General features: G+C 23.3%; 2 protein-coding genes across 2 annotated transcripts; both read left to right on the forward strand.

Annotated features, from left to right (window-relative positions):
• Positions 1-1,315: 1,315 nt before the first annotated feature.
• Positions 1,316-10,439, forward strand: LOC108000948 (uncharacterized). The gene is made up of 3 exons (XM_017061667.3): positions 1,316-9,628; positions 9,762-9,903; positions 10,035-10,439. Exons 1-3 carry the CDS (start codon positions 9,475-9,477, stop codon positions 10,369-10,371), a joined length of 633 nt encoding a protein of 210 aa, XP_016917156.1. The 5' UTR covers positions 1,316-9,474; the 3' UTR covers positions 10,372-10,439.
• A 114-nt stretch (positions 10,440-10,553) lies between these two features.
• LOC108000947 (zinc finger HIT domain-containing protein 2) lies at positions 10,554-12,283 on the forward strand. Its single transcript, XM_017061666.3, has 5 exons — positions 10,554-10,724; positions 10,944-11,229; positions 11,339-11,599; positions 11,662-11,865; positions 11,942-12,283. The coding sequence occupies exons 1-5, from the start codon at positions 10,675-10,677 to the stop codon at positions 12,254-12,256; spliced, it is 1,116 nt and encodes a 371-aa protein (XP_016917155.1). The 5' UTR covers positions 10,554-10,674; the 3' UTR covers positions 12,257-12,283.
• The last annotated feature ends 208 nt before the right edge of the window (positions 12,284-12,491 follow it).

A 12,491-nucleotide genomic window follows, 5' to 3' on the forward strand; every position in this document is an offset into this window, starting at 1 on the left:
TGTCATTTTTAATATTATACTTTTATTATGATACTAATTTAAAAATGTATTTTCTGTCAAAATTTAATTAACCCTTAAAGGCCATTATAAGGTGAAATTTCACTCCAAGTAAATGTTTTCATATAATAGTTTTTAAGAATTAAATAAATAATTTGATAATTCAAAAAATAAAAATATTTGTGTGATAATAGTAACAAAGAAGATCCAGGAACCACTGTTCTATCTGTTAACTCAACTGAACTTAGATTGCATTTGTTAACAATAATACTCTTCTTTAAATAATTAAACGAACGCCCTAAAAATCTAATTTATATGAAATAGCAACGTTGCTTGTTACTTTGAAGTATTATATATAAATACAATATATATACATGCTACATACATACCACATTACACACATATTGACTTATCACTGAGAACATACACGGCGAGTGAAAGAAACGTGCCATTCGTTTCCTAGTTGAACGTATACACCTTTCATGCATATGTGATTGGATATGCATACATGTACATATATACATATATAAATATATAAATATCCACATAAGAGAGTCTAGGAATATTATATGCGTTTCATATACATATGTAAACATATACACCTACACACATGCGAGAAAAACCTATTTTTCATGTAAGAGAGAGATAGTTTTCTGTCATTATTTTACATCCCCTCACGTCATCCTGAATAATATTATATTATATAAATATATACTTATAAATAACGATAAAAATAACTAACTACGATAATTATTATTATTGTTGTTGTTGTTATTATTATCATTACTATTAATATTATTATTATTAATATCATTATCATTACTATTATTGTTATTGTTATTATTATTACTATTATTATTAATATTATTATTACTATCATTATTATTATCATCATCATTATCATCATCATCATCATCATTATTATTATTATTATTATTATTATTATTATTATTATTATTATTATTATTATTACTATTATTATATTATACTATGTTATATTATATTATACTATATTATATTATATTATATTATATTATATTATATTATATTATATTATATTGTATTGTATTATATTATACTATGTTATATTATACTACATTATATTATACTACGTTATATTATACTACGTTATATTATATTACGTTTTATTATATTACGTTATATTATATTACGTTATATTATATTACATTATATTATGTTATGTTATATTATGTTACGTTATATTATATTATGTTATGTTACATTATATCACATTATATTATATTATATTATATTACATTATATTATATTATATTATATTACATTATATCATATTATATTATATCATATTACATTATATCATATTACATTATATCATATTATATTATATCATATTATATTATATCATATTATATTATATTATATTATATTATATTATATTATATTATATTATATTATATTATAGTATATTATATTATACTATATATTATATTATATTATATTGTATTATATATATATATTATATTATATATTATAATACTATGAGAGAATGGTGTACCGCGAGTCAAAAAAAAATGTATCTCAAAAAATGGTAGAATACTCGTAGACCGGATGTTCGACATTTTTATAGATTAATCTATATACACAAAAATCGGTCTAGGACTAATCTGCCAACAAGATTTGGGCCTAAGATGTATGTATAATTAATTATACAAAGAAAAAGAAAAAGGGAATAGAAAGAAAAAGGAAAAGTGAGCAAGAAAAGTGTGAAAGAAAAAAAAAGAAAAAGAATATTATTATTATTATTATTATTATTATTATTATTATTATTATTATTATTATTATTATTATTATTATTATTATTATTTGAAGGAACAAAAATAAGGCGAACATGGACGAATTAAATAATGAACGATTATTATTATTATTATCATTATCATTATTATCATTATCATTATTATCATTAGCATTATCATTATCATTATCATTATTATTATTATTATTATTATCACCATTATTATTATTGTTATTTTTTATTTTTATTATTATTATTATTCTTGTTATTATCATTCGTAGGATGAAATTACGGCAGGGAAGGAACGAAAAGAAATTGTACTCTTTGCTATCACTGCTGAAAAAACAAAAATCAATAGATAATTATTTAGATACTGTCTGCTAATTTTGATCGAAAAGCGTAATAAAAGAGAGAGAAAAAAAGAGAGAAACGCTATTTACTGTATAGAGAAAGATTAAAAATATAAGATATGTTGCATATTGTAAAAAAAAATCAGTCTATGTGTATCGTATACATATAGACAATCGCAAAATTAGCATTAAAAAAAAAAATGGGTGAAAAAAAATAAAAAAAGAAAAAAAGAATAATATTAAGATTAAATATCGAGCAAACGCGAACAAACATGGTGTTAAGAAATATAAAAAAAAGAAAAAAAAGAAAAAAAAAGAAAAAAAAATCGTGCGGCTATTCGAGATGCACACATTATTTACTAAGCGACAAGAGTGAGACGCGTAATTAAGCGAAATTAACAAAAACGAAAGCAACAAAAAAAATAATAATAATTAACATACAAAAAAGGCGAAGTTAGTTTTTGTATCGATATCGAGAAATAGATTTCACAAAAGTAGCAGAGAAACGAGAACATGATCACAAGGATCCGGTGAAATCGGAAATGGTACCGTAAATGTGCGTGTGCAATGCAATTCAAAGAAATCGAAGAGTCAACAAATGGAGATTTCCAAAAATAAAAGAAAAAGAAAATGAGAAAAGTAAAAGAAGGAAAAATAAAAAAGATACAAAGAAGAGTCATCGAAATAGCCTTCAATTTTCTCGTGAGATCGATGATGGATAATGAATTGCGAGATGGTGAACGATTGAAATATGAAATAAATACAAATACTTGACTGTTCAAGAATATAAAAAGTATATACAACACAAAAAAAAAAGACTGTAGCACTATGAAATGTATATCTCGGATCTTAACATATCAAATGTCTCGTTTTGACTATAATTACGAGTTCATTCGCGGCAAGATTTATCGCTGAACAATTAATAACTGATTACCCATGTTTCAAAATACAGTACGTATTTAGATAAGTTTGGTGATGGGTCGAAATTTTTTTTTTAAATCGTATTTAAAATTGTTATTTAGTATATCAAAGAGCAAATAGAATGATTCATCTTATAAATATAATAGGAAAATTCGATAAAGAAAATTATTTTAAAAGTGATGATTGAATGATTCTAAATTTATCCTTTGATTAATATCTTAATTTATTTTGTTAATATTTTTTAAAATTAATTCTATTATATATTTTAATATTCACACTTTTAATATACGTGATTTTTTCTTTTTTTAGTTTTGATTTTATGTTATATTTTGTTAAGACATTAAAAAATATTTATTGAAATATAAAAAATGGTCGTACGAATGATCATTTTTTTAGTTTTTCCACAATTAGTTTTACACAAGCCGTATTAATATTTAACAATATATAAAATCTTGAAACGAAAAAATCTTCTAAATAAAAGTTTTATCAACATATGAAAATTATTATAACTTTTTACTGAAATAGACAATATCAATATTCTATCACTAATTAAAAAAACTTTTAAAGAATTTTCAAGATTCTATACATTCCAAAACTTTCTAGATTCAATTCTACATTTCTCTAGTAAGTTAAACATAGAAGTTTAAAATTTTATTTCAAATTTTTATTTGTAAGTTTAGTTAAATGCTATCTTAATATTAATATTCAATAATTTTGTAAAATATCTAATCAAACATATAATTTTATTTTTCAAATATTCCTCATCACCAGACAACAATTCCAAAAAATTTGCTCTCCACAAACCTCTCCACTATCTAAATCTCGCAATTCACCTATTATTCTCAAAAAATAAAAAAGAAAAAATGGAAAAAAAAGAAAACAATTAAAATAAAATTTCGTTTTCGACGTTATTGTATTATTATGGCTTGCAAGTTCAATCTATCAAGATCTATCGAATCAAGAGAACATAGTCGAGTTAAATCATAGCAATGACAATGTAGACAGACAAAACATATATATCTAAATTTAAAAAAAAAAATAAAACATTTCCGTTTCCGGTTTCAAGGATCGAATACAAAACTATTTAAAAAATGAAGATTATAAAAATAAAAAAGAAAAAAATGCTAACGATCGATAATGAAACATGTGACTGTCCAATGCCAAGTAGAATGCTAAGCTTCGTTAGACAGTACACTGACAAGCCGTTTTTCGGTGATCTCTACAGGGTGACACTTAACAATGGTTTAAATTATAGATGTATTATAGATTACGAATAGATGACAACATTATCCCGATAATCAATAATTTTACTCGAATAAATACACATTATACATACACATGTGCATAAGTGATTGAAACAACGAAATCGAAGATATTAAAGTTCGTTATCACAGATCAATTGACATGTCGACCGCCTTGTAGATTGTCATTAGTAGAATTTAGCCGCCGTAATTTATCTCGTTATATTCCTCTCATTTTCTCGATATTTTGATCTGATTAGATAATTAATTCTTTCATAGTATAATAATAAAACGAAAAACGTAAAAATTATTTTAATTCAAAAATTTTAATAATAATTTTAATAATAGATAATATGATAATATATAAATTTTGATGTTCTCAATATTATTTTTGTTTATATGAGATAAGAATGAAATTAGCATATAAAAAATTTAATTTAACATAAAATATAATTTATATATTAATATTATTTGTTTCGAAAAGATTAAAGATAGAATCATAATTCTTTTACATCGGAAAATTCTTATTTTTAACAATAATTTTTATCAAATTTACAATTAAAATTTTGAATAATATAATAGCGCTTTGTTATTTATAATCCTTAATTAATTTTCGTGTTACGCTATGAAAGAATCAATAATTAAAAACTCAAATTATTTTTAATGTAACAAGCAAGATAGATACAAATAGAGATCATCGTTAAATCAATTTAGAAGTGTGCCACCGTGTAGAAATCATCCTCGTCGTGCGAGAAATTTACGTAGTAGCGCCTTGTAAAAAAAAAAAAAAACACAAAGAAAACAAATGTAATAACAAAAAATAATAAAAAAAAAAAAAATACGAGAGAAAGAATGGATGTACGATTGAACGTCTGAAAAAGAGCGAAAGAGGACGTACGTGATTAATTGAGAGAGAAAGAGAGAGAGAGAGAGAGAGAGAGAGAGAGAGAGAGAGAGAGAGAGAGAAAGAGAGAAAGAGAATAAAACATTACCCTAGCGTCAATTTTCTACGAAAGAGTTTTCTACAAAATTCACACCATAAGCGTGCATCTTGGTTGTATCGCGCTTATTGTATGAATCTATGTAAGTATGTATGCTACACGCAAGCACTGGTACGAATCTCTTGACGTTTTTCTAATTAGACATCGTTCACTAAGTTTGTTACAAAAAAAAAAATATAAAATATATATATATATAATAATAAAAACACGTTTTTCGCGAAGTTTGCTGAATAAATCATCGACGATTTCGTTCGATATAAAAATCGACGAGAACGCGCGATGCGAAGAGACAAGGAGAGAGCAAGAAAAATGAAGCGAGCGAAAGAGAGAAAAAGCGAGAGAGAAGAATGTAGCCCTATAACAAAAAAAAGCAAGCGTAGTAGTGGATATAAAAATTAAGAGCTCATAATAGGTGCTTGTTCAAGATGCACTAAATAATTGTAAAAGCGAATAATATGGAATCAGATAAAAAGAAAAAAAATGAAGTCAAGCAATTAACAAATTATCATTCAATTATTGAGTTCCGTATCGATGTTTAAATTTTCGCACTCGACGATGCTCCTTTAGTCGTGTCTTTAATCCTCGAATCTTTCACTTTAAAATTTACAAGAAAAGAAAAAAAAAAAGAAAAAATATCAGAAAGATAGTAATTTTTATTCATAGAATATAAATAGGACTTATAGTAATTTCGACAAAGATTTATTCCAATAGAAAACATAATTAATCGAACAAAACAAATGAATCGAGTGCGCAAAGGATTAAAGATCGATCGAATATTTCTGTCATTCCAGAATGAATCGTTCTAATCATTCAAAGAGATAGAATTATAAAAAGTGATAGATTATAAAAAATATGTTCGAGTTAATGCAATGTTTGCGATTGATAAAAATTAAAATATGTACATTTTCATTCTATTGTAACTCTATTGTAACTCTGTCATGTTATGAAACTCAATGGTGTAGTTTCGACACAGAATTTGTATTCCAAAACTCGATCTGAATTATTTATATAATATTACATTTCGATTCTACTTAAAAAAAATATTTCGTTTATCTCTTCATTATAGTTGACTCTCTAGTCGTTTTTCTTTTGTGACTTTCGTTTTAATCTATCTATTACGAGAAACAAATCGACAATTTAATTTAAATGATTTTTTAAAAAAAATCTTACATTTGTAAGATATGAGAAAAATGTACTAATGAATTTAAAACTTTATTTATTAAAATTTAACTATTTATTAATTATTTAAATAAGAAATATTCTATCATATGAAATGTTCGCCTTTAATAAACTGAAATATCTAAAATTTTTCTTTTACATATTAAATTAATATTTAACGAACAGTTGAAATGCAGATGGCAACTAGAGAGTTATCATTAAATTATTTTAACTAAAACTATATTCACTACACCATTGTTTTCAAGAGTGATTCAATCGCCTGTCAAAATTATGTTTTGCGATTATAAAGAAACAAAATAAAAGAAAAAATATATATACACATGTATTCACATACATGTAAGTGTATACATGTAATACATGTAATACATGTAAATGTATGCGCGCGTGTGTACGATAAAGATGAATTCCGTTTAAACTAACTCGTTATATTTAAAAAAAAAGCAAATAAGAGATTTAAATTGAAATAAGTAAGGGTTGGGATTTAATCGAAATAATTTTATCATCCATAACTTGTCACATGTACACACATATACATACATATATACACATTACACCGATGAAAGTTTTTGTGTTCGTTATGTCGGTGTAAACAAGGAGAAATGAGGGGAAGAAATTATGACCACATCAATTATAATTCCATTATAGTCGAAAAATAAAAAAATGAATTAAAGAAAAAAATAAAATAAAATAATGCGTATGAAAAGATTCTATAGCGAAGGAATACATTATAATTCTTCAGATACAGATTCTACATATACGTATACATCTTCTTATTTCCGATTCTCTAGCCTGCGATTAAATATATTTTATTAAAGGATAATTAAAAAAAAAAATTAATTGCAGAAATAATCGAATAACGAGCATAAGAGTAAAGATGCATGCAAAATAGAGAGTATAAAAAAAAAACAATTAGTGGCCGCGGATTATAAGGCGCAATTGAATTATACGCGAAATAAATAAAACTACAATAAAAAAATAAGAACAATTACAATTAATGAAACAAGAAAAAAGAAAAAAAAGGAAAAAATACGAAGCAGATTAGTTCTTTTTCTAACGAGCGAATCGTTTTTTAAGTGAACATGTAGCTGGCTAATTAGAAATTATATAACTGGCCAATATACTTTTATAAATTGTACGAAAATGAAAAAAACAGAAAACTATAAGTATTCACGCGCGTTTAGACATCAGCACTTTTAAAATATACTTGCCATAACGAATGCCTTAGCAAAGAAATAAAAAATTATAAAAAATAAAATAAAACATTACTGTACATTGAGATATGATGACGAGAAAGGAATATACATATACATAAGTATAATAAGTATACATACAATGTCATACACGTAAATATGCATATACATAAACATATACATATACATACATACATAAATAAATGCCAGAAACAAATTAACAAACGAGCCAAAAAAAGCCAATGCACATCAAAGATAATATTAGAGGAAATAAAAGTGAGACATACGTACACATATACACACCTACAATATCTTTACGCGAAAATGTATATCTGTATAAAATGTACTTGTGAACACTGCTCCTTGTATGTTTTATACATTTTACAATTATTATTTAAGAAAAAAAAGAAAATGAGAAAGAAGGAAATAAAAATGATTATAATCATTTAAATTAAGAAATGTGTAAAAGAAAATACGTATACATATATACATAAATATACAAAAAAAGAACAATGTATATGAAATCTCTCAGAAGCGCATTAAAATAAAAAGAAAAAAGTATAAAGAAAAAGAAAAAGAAATAATGATGCAAAGTGAGAATATATTATTAAATGTATTTAGATTAAGATTGAATTATTAGGGAGGACGAGAGAGAAAGAAAACAGAAGAAGAAAAAACGATCATTAAATCGTGTACATAAACATCGTTGGCAATATTCGACTTCGCCCGTCCATTTAGTTTCTAGACCACAAGTCTCTACGAATTGTTCCTTTCAAGCCAGCATCGAATAGGTCAGAAACGATTGAAGATAATTTACGCCTGTAATTCTTATTAATCTTATCGTTAAACACATTGACATAATTTAGTCGAAATGTTTCCTTCTCGAACAGAGAATAATTATAATATTTTAAAATACAACATTGTTTATGTTTAAGATACACACTTCCAAATACTCCGAGCATTTATTTTCTTTTTTATTGATGATTAATCTATTCATTGTTTTATCTCATAATTACTATTGCCATCATCTTTGTTTTTTCATCATTTCATTTTATTTCATTTCAATTTTCACTTCATTGAGATGTAGGTATTTTTTTGAAATGATCGAGTTTTACATGTGGCGTTAATATGTGGTTAGAGCGATACAATAATAAAATTCAATCAAAATGATTAAAATTAACGAATAAAATTTAACGACACGATACAAGATATGTAATGCTAAATATTTTTAAAATTATTTTAAGATTTATTATTGTTTTCTTTTCTTGGTGAATTTATTAATCTTTTAATATTTTATTACCATTTTTTTAACGATCCCATTTAATTTTATCATTGTAATTTCACTTTATTTTTCTTATATTTTTATTTAAAAAAAAGATGCGTAATCTTTTTCAAATTAAAATAAAAATAAAAATATGTGAAAAATATTTAGTATAATTTATGTTAGCTTTAAATTTATATTAAAGTACATAGTAATTAATTATTCCTCCACTGTATGCCTTTCAAGTATGGAAATATTTGAGACTTGTGTTTTTAATTGCTAACGAAGGATATTCCTACTGAATAATTGTACAATATACGAACATCTTTACACGCATTTCAAGTACTCACATTCTGTACAAAAATTTATAACTACTAACTAATAAACAAATTTCGGCAATGAGTTAATTAAATAGTCAATTTCACTTTTAATTTTTTTGTTTTTTTTTCTTTGATAAAACAATTGGTTAAACTATAGATAAATAATACAAATTATAAGATGTGTATGACATTGTAGAATTTAAATTCGATTATCGATTGATATCGAAACGTTCGAGAACAATGTTAGAGAAAAACAATGACGATTCAAGTAGTTCTGAAGATGAAATATCAAAAAATGCAATAAAAGAAGCAACTGATCATCAACTTTTAAAAGAACACTATTTCTCTAATGAAAAATTTAAAAACGCAGATGTTTCTAAAAAACCGAATGAATGTAAGTATTATAACCTCACTTTTATATCTTCATATCTTAATCACTAATCTTAATCTTAATTAATTCTTTATTTTTTATCATAGAATTTCTAATAAACGGCAATTTTTCTTTTATTTTTTTTTTTTTTTTTTAGGTAATTCAATAGAAATTAATAGTATAATAAATCCCATATCATTAAGAAAAAAATTAGAACATGAAGATACATTTTCCAATTTTGGTGTGACTCCAACATTTCAAAATTATGTTGCAAAAAAATTAGATGAAATTATAGAAAAGTACGTAATTATTTAAAATATATAATAATAATATATATTAACATATAATTATTAATTTGAATTTAAATTATCCACATTAAATAATTTTCATTTACATATTACATTTTTTATATACTAAGAGAATTTTTCAGATCTATTAAAATAAAGAAGAAAAAGACAGACAATATTATAAATGAAAAAGATAAGGAAAGTAATAATTATGGTATAAAATTGCTCAATTCTTCATCAGAGTTTTTAACGCTTGAAGAAGATCTTCCAAAGTTTCAAAAGAAAAGAAAAATAGAAACAAATATAGAAGAGAAAGCAAATTTATTAAAATGCAAAGAAGTGGCTGTAGATCCTGAACATATATTATCAAAAATAGATACAAAAGCTTGGACAAACAAACGAAAAGAAATTGAGTTCAATTATAAGAAACTGAAAAATGGTACTTTAATCGAAAAACCTAACAATAGGTTAGGTTCGTGATACTATTACTTATAAATTAATTTATAATGCATATATATAAATAAATGAATTTATATATAAATCTTAAATTTGAAAATATATTTTTCCTTCCTTAATATATAAATTTCCTATTATACATCTAAAAATTATTTTTTTTTAATATCAACTTATATAGTACATAATACTTGCAAACTAAGTAACACAATAGTTTGAAAATGATTACTACATCTTAGACGTATAAAATTCAGAAATTATTAAATTGGTATTAACGCTGTTATATTGAATAATTTAAAAATTTAATTAATTTAAAAACAATCTAAAATAATGGATATTCGAGACACGAGTTCTACAAATATAAATAATAATTGCAAATTGTACGTATTCATATTATTAACCTCAAACTGTTTATAAATATTATGTTTAAATAATTTTAAAAGCAAGCCTAAGAATTTATTTTTTAAATCATTTTAAATATTTTTTGAAAAATTTTTTCATATTTAAAAAAATTTTATATTATAAATATTAATAACATTTATATTAATATAAAAAATTCATGAAAAATATATTTTTTAAAATTTTTTATTTATTTTTAGATGTAATAAACGCCCTCATATATATATTTGTCCACGATGTGAGATAAAATATTGCAGTGTTGATTGCTATAAATCAGAAGTTCATTTAGAATGTTCTGAAAGTTTTTATAAGCAATGTGTAATAAATGAGCTCAAATCTCAAGAAAAAAACACAGAAGATAGACAAAAGATGTTAAAAATTCTCAAAAGAGTACATGAACAAGATTTAGAAGATATAGAAATATTGGAAAATGATGAAATTGATCAAGAATCAGAAGAACAATTAGATTCAGATGATGAAGAGAATGTGAATTGAATTCATATTGATATAATAATTTCTGTTATATTGATACAATTTCTTTTATTCTTATTTAAATATCTAATATTAATATCTAAACTGTTTCTTTTTGTTTTAGATATCAGATTTAGAAAAAAGACTTTATGATATAAATTTGGATAATGCAGATGAAGTATGGTCTGTGTTAACAAATGCTGAGAAACAAGAATTTGAAGCTCTAATAAAAAATGGTGATATAGATAAATTTTTACCAAAATGGATTCCATGGTGGATTCATTGTACGAAAAAGAAGCTTGTTGAAGATATGGATCAAACATATAATGAACAGCCACAGAAACTTCCTTCGCTAATAGATGTTCCAATATTTAATGAATTACAGGTATTAAAATATATTAAAATTTAATTTAATATAATATTATAAAAATAAAATATTTCTTACAGAAAGCTTCTCCAAATGTTAAATATAATATAATAAATGTAATCTATGCATATGCATACATAGCAAATTATTATAATGGTGACTATCTAAACTGTCCAGTAGAAGCTACAATTGTTTTTCTTGATCTCAGTGAAAATATGAAATATAATAAAGTTTATGAAAATTCAGAATCAGCAATAACTTCTATTGTTCATAAAATTATTAGTGTAAGTTTTATAATATTTAATATTCAAAAAGTAATAAAAAATAAAAAGATATAAAAAGTTTGTTAATTGTTTTCAGTGTAATTGGTTACCACAAGATGAACAAACTTTATTAGCTTTCAAAGAAGCTGGCAATATAATAATGCAGGGTTCCGAAAATAAATATCTGTATATTGCTGTTGCACTTTCTGAATTATATAGATTATTAATAGCAGCAACAAAAGAAATATTGAAAAATAAAAATGACATTGAAAATAAAGAATTTTTTAAAAAGTTTGTTCGATATAAGATTGATAATATAAATTTATCAAAAAAAATGCTTTTTTTATATCGCAAAAAGTTGGAGTACTATTTATCATGGATTAAAAATTGTAATATAAATATGTATATATAAATATATTTAATATATTATAATTTTAAATATTTATAATTTATTCAAAAAATGTTATTAATTATATAAAGTTATATATTTTTAATTTAAAAAAAAAATTGTATATTTTTCTATTAATAGTAAGAAATTGCATGCATTCTACTATATTTAATTTCATAATTGAATTAAATTTTTAATAAATTCACTCACCAAATCTTTCCTTTAATATTATTTTTAATACTCTTAATATTTTTGCATT

The sequence above is a fragment of the Apis cerana genome, linkage group LG8 (assembly GCF_029169275.1).
Source record: "Apis cerana isolate GH-2021 linkage group LG8, AcerK_1.0, whole genome shotgun sequence".
Lineage (NCBI taxonomy): Eukaryota > Metazoa > Arthropoda > Insecta > Hymenoptera > Apidae > Apis > Apis cerana.

Excerpts from the sequence above, each read along its gene's own strand:
- LOC108000948 (XM_017061667.3), top strand. The coding sequence starts at position 9,475 with ATGTTAGAGAAAAACAATGACGATTCAAGTAGTTCTGAAGATGAAATA. Across the intron at positions 9,629-9,761 it reads TTCTAAAAAACCGAATGAAT|GTAATTCAATAGAAATTAAT; the intron begins GTAAGTATTATA and ends TTTTTTTTTTAG. Across the intron at positions 9,904-10,034 it reads TTAGATGAAATTATAGAAAA|ATCTATTAAAATAAAGAAGA; the intron begins GTACGTAATTAT and ends AGAATTTTTCAG.
- LOC108000947 (XM_017061666.3), top strand. The coding sequence starts at position 10,675 with ATGGATATTCGAGACACGAGTTCTACAAATATAAATAATAATTGCAAA. Across the intron at positions 10,725-10,943 it reads ATAAATAATAATTGCAAATT|ATGTAATAAACGCCCTCATA; the intron begins GTACGTATTCAT and ends ATTTATTTTTAG. Across the intron at positions 11,230-11,338 it reads ATTCAGATGATGAAGAGAAT|ATATCAGATTTAGAAAAAAG; the intron begins GTGAATTGAATT and ends TTTTTGTTTTAG.